The 10,680-nt window shown below is 42.6% G+C and overlaps 1 protein-coding gene across 3 annotated transcripts; it reads left to right on the top strand.

Moving 5' to 3' along the window:
* Nucleotides 1-758: 758 nt before the first annotated feature.
* Nucleotides 759-9,942, top strand: ZNF639 (zinc finger protein 639). Of its 3 annotated transcripts, none has more exons than XM_074963535.1 (6): nucleotides 759-827; nucleotides 2,092-2,422; nucleotides 3,466-3,534; nucleotides 4,390-4,497; nucleotides 6,508-6,639; nucleotides 6,971-9,942. In XM_074963535.1, exons 3-6 carry the CDS (start codon nucleotides 3,477-3,479, stop codon nucleotides 8,116-8,118), a joined length of 1,446 nt encoding a protein of 481 aa, XP_074819636.1. In that variant the 5' UTR covers nucleotides 759-827; nucleotides 2,092-2,422; nucleotides 3,466-3,476; the 3' UTR covers nucleotides 8,119-9,942. The 3 variants fall into 3 exon arrangements, with proteins under 3 accessions (XP_074819636.1, XP_074819638.1, XP_074819637.1); XM_074963536.1 differs by having other exon boundaries at nucleotides 769-827; nucleotides 2,092-2,173; XM_074963537.1 differs by lacking the exon at nucleotides 6,508-6,639.
* The last annotated feature ends 738 nt before the right edge of the window (nucleotides 9,943-10,680 follow it).

Raw genomic sequence — 10,680 nt, 5'->3', positions numbered from 1 at the left:
GGGCTGGGGTCCCAGGAGACATATGGCTATGGGGCAGCATGGCTATAGGGCTGGGGCCCCAGGAGGCATATGGCAATAGGGTTAGGGCCCCAGGGGGAGGGGAGTGGCTGGGGGGGGGCTATGGTTATAGGGCTGGGGTCCCAGGGGACATATGGCTATGGGGCAGCATGGCTATAGGGCTGGGACCCCAGGAGGCATATGGCAATAGGGTTAGGGCCCCAGGGGGAGGGGAGTGGCTGGGGGGGGGGCTATGGTTATAGGGCTGGGGTCCCAGGGGACATATGGCTATGGGGCAGCATGGCTATAGGGCTGGGACCCCAGGAGGCATATGGCAATAGGGTTAGGGCCCCAGGGGGAGGGGAGTGGCTGGGGGGGGGCTATGGCTATAGGGCTGGGGTCCCAGGGGACATATGGCTATGGGGCAGGGGCCCCAGGGGGCATATAGCAATGGAGTTAGGGCCCTGGGGGGAGGGGAGTGGCGGGGGGGGGTATGGCTATAGGGCTGGGGTCCCAAGAGACATATGGCTATGGGGCGGTATGGCTATAGGGCTGTGCCCCAGGGCGGGTATAGCTATAGGGCTGTAGCCCCAGCCGGGATGGCGATGGGCCTGGCGGTTACCTGGAAGGGGGAGGGCGGGTTCCACTCCACAGCAGCCTGCGCGGCTTTCCTCCCGCCGGCTGCGATAAGGCGGCGGGGCCGGCAGGGGGCGCAGGGGGCTCGCCTGCAGGGTGGCTGCGCCTGGGCCGAGCCCCGTCCCGCCCCTTCCCCTGCGGCCACGGTCGGTTCCGGCGGCGGCTGGGGCCTGCAGCAGGGCGCGGAGCGGAAGGTGAGCGCGGGGTGCGGGCTGGGCTGGGGTGCCGGCCCGCCGGCCCGCCTGGAGTAACCGCGGACTCCTCCGTCCCCATGACCCCGCCTGAGCTCCCCCCCCTTCCAGCCCCTCTTCTCAGCTTCTGGCCCTAACGCCGCCCCCCCGCTGCCCCATCGCCCTCCCCGCGGGCCCCCGTTCCCGGGGCGCCAGGCCGCGTTTGCTCTAAAAGTCCCGCTGAACCCCGCAGAGCAGCGCGCCTTCCCGCCCCGGCTTCCCTGGGGACTTTCAAGTCCCGCTGGCAGCCTCCCGGCCCCGGGGGTTGCCGTGTGGCGGCCCCCTGGCAAGCTTGTTTTCCCCTTCCCTCCTTCCATTGTCCCCCACACCCTGGGGGGCTGTGTCTCATGCGCGTTCATGGGGTGGTGGGGGGCAGCTTCTGGCTTAGCTCTGGGGCAAGGCTCCTAGCAAAGCTCTCTGCGTGTCGGTACAATCATGTCTAAGAAAACCCCTCATTAGGTAACCGCTTCATGAGGCCAATTAAGGCGTAGACTCCAAACACCCCCCCCCCCAAAAAAAAGCCTTGACCTCCCCCTTTCCAGCCACCTTCCCCCCAAAACCTGCGGAAGTAGGCCGTGGGAGGCCCACAAACGCTGGTTGTGTCAGACCAGCAGAATAGAGTTCGAGACAAAGTGGGTTTTCATTAAAAATGTCCTACTTGTCCCCTCCCATTTACATCTGGAGCTGTTAGCTCTAGTGATCCCAACTTTTTGAGGTAGAATATGGAGCTGTTTGTTTCTTTCCCCCTTAATCTGTTCTCAGAATCCACTTCTGTGTGAGCTCCTCTTCCTCCTGACTAGTCAGGCCACAGTTGGTGTCGCTGCCTAGAAGGGAAAACATTGTGTTTTGGGTCAGGCCCTGTATATGTATGTTGAGGCTGAGGAAGACTCAGAATATGATGTGTTCTGAGATTTCACCTCAAAGGAGGCTGTGTTCTATTGATGGCCAATATGTCACAGCTATTTCAAGAATCATCTCCATCTGTTTGTCTGTTGTAGGCTAATAAGGGGCAGCAAAAGGCCCCAAGTTTCTGCAGAAGTTGAAATAAGCCCCTTTGATATATAGGGAGTCTTGTATGACTCCCAACTTTTTATATTGCTTTCTGATTGATCTCTGATTTCCCCATATTTGTCGGTATTTGTGATACTTCTTACTCTGATATTTTGCACTCCATGCTTCCAGGATTTTAAAATATTACTGCTGCATAACTTATGTTTTTCTCTTGCAGATACTTTCTCCACATTTGGATGTTGTATAGCAATCAATTTCTTAGATATTAGTCCTCTTGCTGATATTGAAAATTACCTCTAGTAAGTTGGGTGGGCCAGGGCTCTTTTTAGTATTTTCAACATGTAAACATTTTATGCATTTTGGGGAGAAGTCCTCCAGAGTCTCCCCCAAAAAGCCCACTTCAGGGGTAATCTCCAACAAAAGATGGCAGGAGTTGGCTCTAAAAATGCCACTTCCTGTGTCATGTCGACCACTTGACAGTGACTCAAAGTGCTGATCGTCCCTCCTTATGGGGTGAACTCCATTACTCTTCTATCCCGAGGAATGAGGTATGAAACCAGAGTGTAGTGTGTGTGTGCTTAGCACTTGTTTCTATCACAGTATTACAAAACTATTCGGGATGGTGGGAGGCAAAAAATGGTAACTTGAGAGACATTGGGGCTTTCAAAAAAGCCTATGTCGTTAAGAAGCACAAGTCAATGGGACTAGTGCTTCGGGCTTGTCTACACTACTACTCTTGTCGGTATAATTTATGTTGCTCAGGGGCGTGAAAAAAACACCTCTGAGTGACATAAATTACACCAACAGAAGTGCCAGTGTGGACAGCACTATGTCAGCAGGAGAGCTTCTCCCACCAACATAGCTATTGCTGCTCATGGAGGTGGTTTTATTATGTTGACCAGAGAACTCTCTCCCATTGGCGTAGAGCGGCTACATGAGCGATTTTGCAGTGGCACAGCTGCATTGGTATAGCTGCGCCACTGTAAGCTCAGTGTGGATGTGGCCTTAGGCATTTTTGAAACCCATTAAGTATAATGTAGTCACCCAGCACCAGTGAATATATCTAAAAAGAAAACTATGGCCCTGACTCTTTTGGTAGCTCCATATGAGCAGATGTCAGTACCCATATGGAGCCTCACTGAAGCCAAGCCCTCTGGTCATACCTGGGTGTCTGAGCCCACAAAGTGGTAAACCCTGCTCTGACCTCAGAGCCAGGTATAGCTTGGGAAGCTGCAGTACAGCATTCTTCATTCTGCTGTACTGGTGTGTCTGTGCCTTGATTGGATGCATCCACCTCTACAGATGAGAGGGTAGTTCAGTCTCCATGCTCGTTCAACTTAAACAAAAAACAAAAAAAATAGGGACAGAACATGAATTTTTATCTTGCAGATTAGTGTCATTTCACACAGAATTGAACATTAGTTTAATTTTTGTGATAAGGAATTTACCTTTTGGGTAAAGGTAAAGCACCTTCTGTGCTTTGCTGGTGTACTGAGATTAATAATTAATCTTTAAGCACTGATTCATGATTGCAAACCAGCAAAAATAGGTGTAACCAGTTCTTGGATATTGTCATTTTTAATTGATTTAGGCTGAAGCAAAATGAATGAACATCCTAAAAAGAGGAAAAGGAAGACTTTACATCCTTCACGTTACTCAGGTGAGTCTACAGCTTGAACTGTTGACACTTCAGTGTGTAAGTTACTGTAACTTTCCTCAAAATAAACCTCTCTTGTTTCCTGGAAAACTAAAATGCAAGAATTTGTGAAGGACTCATAAACTAAGAGGCAAATTCAAACACATTCATGTGAACGTACACTGTTCCTTTGAAAAAAGAACAGGAGTACTTGTGGCACCTTAGAGACTAACCAATTTATTTGAGCATAAGCTTTCGTGAGCTACAGCTCACTTCATCGGATGTAGCTCACGAAAGCTTATTCTCAAATAAATTTGTTAGTCTCTAAGGTGCCACAAGTACTCCTTTTCTTTTTACGGATACAGACTAACATGGCTGCTACTCTGTTCCCTATGAGTGCACCACTGTTAAACAATTTTAAAACTGTTCCATTTAAGCCAGGCATTGTTAATGTTTCTCTAGCCATTTGCTGTTCCCCATTTCCTCGGTGGCTTTGGGAAAGCTACTTAACTTCTGTGTCCCCATCTGTAAAATGGGGGCAAAGCTACTAACCCAGGTGTTTAGGGGAGATTATCAAAAGTGTTGGTCTAACTCTGCTCCCATTGAAGTCAGGGAGTATTACTGTTGATTTCAGTTGGATCAGAGTTAGACTAACGTTGAGCGCTTTTAACAACCATTAATGTCTGTACAGTGCATTGAAGATGTAAATCATTATATAAATGCTAAATATTTTTAGTATTAGGCTATCCATGGTCTTTTAAATTTGGATACTGTCTAAGAAACATAGATGTTACCGCTGAGGTAAATGTGTGTGTATTTTAAAGGTATGTGTTGCTATATCAACTTGTGGTTTAAACACTTTTTTCTTTTTCTGTCTAGATTCTTCAGGTGTAAGCAAATATATAGACAACAATGGAATCTTTTCTGACCACTGCTATAGTGTCTGTTCTATGAAACAGCCAGACATTAAAATTTCTGAAAACAGAGGTAAGATTACCTTCCTATTATATTATTAATCTCCTCTGACAAACACTTATCTAGGTGTATCAAAGTTCTGTCCAGAAAAGCACAACATAATGCAAAAAAATGCAACAACTTTCCTGTGTAAGTACATTTAATTTTCCACTCTCCAAGACTGGCAGAAGGCTATTAAATAATTTTATTTGAAATTCTATTTCTCAATAACGTATAACATTTTAATAAAAATATAGAAATATTGGAGGCCTGGCAGTTCCCGGTATTTATGACAACTATTGGACTTCACAAGTTAAAACATTTGTTGAATGGTGTCAAAATAATGTAAACAAAGATTGGAGTCAGATGGAACAGGGTGCTTTATCAGAAATTTCCTTTTAACTATTTGATTTGGGCATCTAAAAACCAACTTCATTACACAAGTGCCCACTGCTTAGTGTTACCCTTGAAGTATAGGATGGAGTGAATGTAAGGATACACTTCCTTTCTCTCTCCAATAAAATTAACACTGAATCTTCAGCATTATAATTGAAGTATTGGAATAGGAATGACTGTGCAGTTGGAAGCATTTATGGAATAACTTTTGCTCTGCCTCTTTAGAAATTTAAAATTAAAAAGGATTGTAAAAGATTTTTCTGCATAATCAGCTATAGCTATTTACTGCTAAAACTTGTTTGCAGAGAGAGAAATTTATTAGCTTTTGAATCTGTTGGTCAATGTTAATCTGGGCATAAATAATTTCTAGAGCTCTCACATAGGTCTTTGTACATATTTCATATATAAAGAGAAAACAATGGAACTCTGGAATAAATAATTAGAAACTCCATTATTAGACTTTTAGTGAAAAGCTGCATAGTGTAGAGCAAACAATTCAGTTTATACCACAATACAGGAAAACCTCAGTAAAATTATGTATTAATGGTATTTAACTCAATCAGATTATACATAATACAGTAGACGGCAGTGGTTCTCAAAGCCAGTCCGCCACTTGTTCAGGGAAAGCCCCTGGTGGGCCGGACCGGTTTGTTTACCTGCCGTGCTTGCATGTTCGGCCGATCACGGCTCCCACTGACCACGATTCGCCGCTCCAGGCCAATGGGGGCTGCGGGAAGCAGTTGGCCTGGAGCGGCGAACCGCGGCCAGTGGGAGCCGCGATTGGCCAAACCTGCGAGCATGGCAGGTAAACAAACTGGTCCGTCCCGCCAGGGGCTTTCCCTGAACAAGCAGCGGACTGGCTTTGAGAACCACTGGTATATGGCACAGTCTCGAACGTTAAGATGACTATTTTTAATGTGGCATAGACTCACTTTTTAAAATATATAAAAAGTTCAACTTCCTTGGTACCCAGCTGTGTTAGAATGTTTTTATCAGCTGACAAAAGTTACCCTATTACATGGAGGACAATTAATTTTGCACTTTTATTGGAAGTCAGGTGTGCTGTTTTTACCTACTGGGGAGAAGAGTGAGCATCCCCTCTATTAAGTTTAACAAACATGAAAAGTTAAACATTAGGAATCTTAAAAATGTTTAAATGTCTGGTTTTCTTTTTTGAATTATGCTGGCCAATCAAGATTCAATTTTCAAACCTAGAGGACTCTATGCTATTTTCATTATTAGATAGTATTAACCCTGGGTGCACTTGTATTATTTTTGGACAGTAAGGACTGATCTTCTGCATGACATAAAACAAAAATGTGAGTATAGTTTGATCAGGATTGACATAGAGTTGATTGTAGCTGCCCTTCTCCTAAATGTGAGGAAGCAGCCTACAGAGACTACCAGGTCCCAATACAACGTGCTTTATCTTGATTTCAGCAGCCTTACATCAGAATCAGGATAAAGCATTGCATGTCTGGCTACCTGTGCGCAGAGAAGATGAAGGCCATAATGTTGTAGGGGTGGGTATTTTGATTGTAGAATTTAGTGGGTTACATTGTGTCCACAGTGCCATCATATTACAAAGAAATTTTTAGAGAACATTGGGATATTGAGAAGAAAACCAGACTTCCCTTATCCTCATAGGTAGATTCCATGCTCCTGCACAGACCCTAGATACTGATGATGATGGCAGCCCAGTGCATGCCGGGACATCTCATTGGAGTGGGGCACAGTCGAATGTCATGGGGTTGCACTTTACAGACCCAAAAAAGAAAGGTAATTGTAAAGGTATATTTGCAGAAATTCTTAGGTATTGAAAAACTTTCTTTGAATTTGGGGGAAGTGTGTGTGTTGTCTTTCAATGTAACTGTGATAGAAAATGTTGATCATGAAGAAAATTTATAGATCGATCTAAACGTGTAAGGGTGTTTCATTTAGCTGGTCTCCTTATTGAAAAGAAATTTTATTTCGGTGGCTTGAGGAAAATATTAGCGTTTTCCTTTTGTAAACTGCTACAGGCGATGAAAAGCAATATTTCAACCCTTCTGCAACTTTTCGTTTTTGTTTTTTTTAAACTATGGCTCGTATCTTCTATTTTCTCTTGTAGAGAAAAGTGCTAATAATGGAATTTATAAAGACATGTGTGAGTCTCCTATATTTGGTGACAGTCCAACTGAAGAGGAGAAACCCATAGATATTCAAACCATAGAAATTTCGACTACAGAAGTTAATGCTGTAGAAGTTCATGATATAGAGACGCAAACTGTTTCACCTGAAAAGCTAGAAGTTGAAGACATTGAAGAAATACCTGTTGAAAGCTGTAAACTTTTTGAGAAGAACCAGGCCTTGAATATCACTGCTCAGCAGAAGTGGCCTTTGCTGAGAGCAAACAGTAGTGGCCTATACAAGTGTGAGCTGTGTGAGTTTAATAGCAAGTACTTCTCTGATTTAAAGCAGCATATGATCCTGAAGCATAAGACGTGTACAGATACCAATGTCTGCAGAGTATGTAAAGAGAGTTTCTCCAGCAAAGTTCTGCTGATTGAACATGTAAAAATACATGAGGAAGATCCCTACATCTGTAAATACTGTGACTACAAAACAGTGATATTTGAGAACCTCAGTCAGCACATAGCAGATACTCATTTCAATGACCATCTTTATTGGTGTGAGCAGTGTGATGTGCAGTTCTCCTCGAGCAGCGAGTTGTACCTACACTTCCAGGAACACAGCTGTGATGAACAGTATCTGTGTCAGTTTTGTGAGCATGAAACCAATGATCCAGAAGACTTGCATAGCCATGTGGTGAATGAGCATGCATGTAGATTAATAGAGTTAAGTGATAGCTATAGCAACAAGGAGCGTGGACAATACAGCCTCATAAACAAAATTAGCTTTGACAAATGCAAAAACTTCTTTGTATGCCAAGTGTGTGGCTTTAGGAGTAGGCTACATACGAATGTCAACAGACATGTAGCGATTGAACACACCAAAATATTCCCCCATGTTTGTGACGACTGTGGGAAAGGCTTTTCAGGTATGTTGGAATATTGCAAGCATTTAAATTCTCATTTATCTGAAGGGATTTATTTGTGTCAATATTGTGAATATTCAACAGGACAGATTGAGGACCTTAAAACTCATTTGGATTTCAGGCATTCAGCAGACTTGCCTCATAAGTGTACCAATTGCTTAATGAGGTTTGGAAATGAAAAAGATCTTATAAGTCACCTTCAGATACATGAGACAGCTTGATGTTTTTTTCTTCTGTAGTCAATTTATTAGAATTAAAATGTATTTTCTAATGTGTTGTATGGTAATATTAAATACAGTTGTAATAGAGATTCTACAGTGGATAATTGTAATGCCAGTTGACTTTTTTTTTCCCCCCCAACAAAACATGTTTAATGACTGGTATGTTTGTTTTTGGGAATTTCCTGGTGTTAGAGCTTGGGTGGGCAGGGAACAACTATATTTAAAAGATGATTGTTCAGTCACGTGGAGGGAGTTGCATGTTATAGTAGCCATTTTAAAGGTCATTCCATCTGCTAACATGTAGTGGTATGTGTGTTTGACATGAAGAACAGGAAGGCAGCTCTTTCTGGATAAGTAAAATGGAAGAGAAAACACATTTCTATTTTCACTCTTTTAAATCTGTACTTAATTTACTGTTACACTTTAGCAAACAGCGGTGTTTGTTCTCAATGGGATTCCCCAACACACATTAACCTCCTCAGGAGCTAAGTGAGTATACTCATACTCAGTAAAGTTCACTGGGCTACTGAAGACATGTATGCTCTAAAAAGTGGCCTCTCTGCAAGCACCCATCTAGCACTTCCCTTAACAAGCCTCCAACCCTATATTCCTCCTGCTACACTGACAAGCCCTCCTACTTCCTCCACCATAACAAATGCCTAAATTTGACCTCTCTTAGCCAGTGTTCTTGCCCTAGCCCCACATTCACACTGTGCTGTCCTTTCTCAGTCAACTGTTTGATCACAGCTTTGCTTTTAGCTGTGGAACTGTCCCACAGCTAACCCTTCCCCTGACAAGTGTCACATTTTTCCCCATAACTGCTGCAGATCTCCCCCTTTTTCCCTGTCTCTTTCCCATCTATCTGCCACTCCGCCGTCCCATGTTTCTATTCCTTATGATGCACCCAGCTGACAAATGTTGCCTATAGAGATTATATCACATTCTAAGGGATAGTGAGAAAGGAAGCTGCTTAGGGATCCACCTAAGAACGTACCCAAAGGAGTGATTTGTTTGGCGGTACTGTGGCGCTAATTAAACTCTTATTAAAATGGGGTATGCCATTGATTTCAGTTATAGCAAGACTGAACCATAGATTTATAGTTAGCTTTACGTTGTTGAAAGGGTTGAGGGAATGTGCTCTAATTCCAGAAATTCTAAAATTCCTCTCTTCTGTATCTAAATCTTTATTATGGTACATTATAAATAGTCATTTTGAAAACTTCTCACAAACCGTTTCAGATTGCACACTGCCATCCTCATGTTATCTTCCTTATAAATTCATTCCAATTCCATATTTCTGACCTGAACAATATTTAGATGTAGCATGAGAGGAGAGAGAGAGCTTAGACTGTGAAAGCTATAAGGGTAAAATAGCCAGCAACTAAGTGGTTGACTTTACGTTTCTGTCTGTATTGATTGTAAATTTGTAATGTAAGAAATTGTCCAATGTAAGTTTGTATAAATACAGTCCATGTGTAAAATTTCTCTGCAGTGGTAAGAATGAGATCCTTGTTACTAGTTCTGCACAAAGTTGTGCAAGATTTACATGCTGAATTTATACAGTTAAAAGATAAAAATTGGCCCTCTTCAACCTACAGAACTTACTTGTCTCAAATACATGTCATTCTAGAAATATTTCTAGAAGTTTTTCTTTAAGTACCATTCCTAAAAAACAAACACCAACTAGCTATTCAGAAGGTATATTTGCATGTATTTAGACACTGAATACCTTAAATTCACCTTCAAAGTTTGTTAAAATGATATTGATTTCTATTACACATTTATGATTGGATACCCTGTAAAAAAAAAAAAAAAAAAAAACAAGTACTCCAAAATAAATTTCCCCTTATATACTGTTGTTTCAACTATAAATTACAAAATATGCTTGAGAATGCAACTTCTTTTCAAATATCTTGGTAGTGGCAGGGAGTTGGCATACCTAGAAGGAACGTGCTTGGTAACTTGAGTAAAGATAGATAATAAATAGTCAGGGTGTCTATGTAGTTTATAACACTGGCTTTGTCTGTGATCACAGATCTTTATTTTTGTTAAAGAATATGATACAGGTTTTAAATCAGGATGCACTGGGATTTTGGGGTGACTGTTTAAATTTATTTTAAAGTCAGATGCCTAACTTGCTTCTGCAGTCTGTTAAGAATAAATTGGACCTGTCCTGACTTTATTGTATTAACATGGTTTTATTAGAGTGTATGACAGAAATCCCATTTCATGTTTTAATGGGCTTGCTTAAATCAGTTTCAATACAACAGTGATATTTTTATGGGCTATTGAGGTATTTTGGATACCACTCACCTTGCTGGTAGCGTAAAATGGAGATAAGAATTTGTGCCCGGTTCAGATTTGGGAAATCAGTTTCATCCTTGGAGGTGGAGCTGGGAGGAGAGAATGCCTGTCACTCTCTTTGACTTCATCTTACTGACTCAAAGAATGGCATTGATAAAATCTTGAGGAGAAGCCACTGTGATGTGGGACCTTTCAGGGAATGGGGGAAAGGGTATGTGTGTGTGGTATGTGAAGAGGTGCATAGGATTGCTGGGATGG

This window comes from Natator depressus, chromosome 9 (genome assembly GCF_965152275.1).
Source record: "Natator depressus isolate rNatDep1 chromosome 9, rNatDep2.hap1, whole genome shotgun sequence".
In the NCBI taxonomy this organism is placed as follows: Eukaryota; Metazoa; Chordata; order Testudines; family Cheloniidae; genus Natator; species Natator depressus.
This window is presented reverse-complemented; position numbering and strand designations above follow the sequence as displayed.

Coding starts and splice junctions, on each gene's coding strand:
- ZNF639 (XM_074963535.1), top strand. CDS start 3,477: ATGAATGAACATCCTAAAAAGAGGAAAAGGAAGACTTTACATCCTTCA. Junction 3,535..4,389: donor ACATCCTTCACGTTACTCAG/GTGAGTCTACAG, acceptor TTTTCTGTCTAG/ATTCTTCAGGTGTAAGCAAA. Junction 6,640..6,970: donor TACAGACCCAAAAAAGAAAG/GTAATTGTAAAG, acceptor TTTCTCTTGTAG/AGAAAAGTGCTAATAATGGA.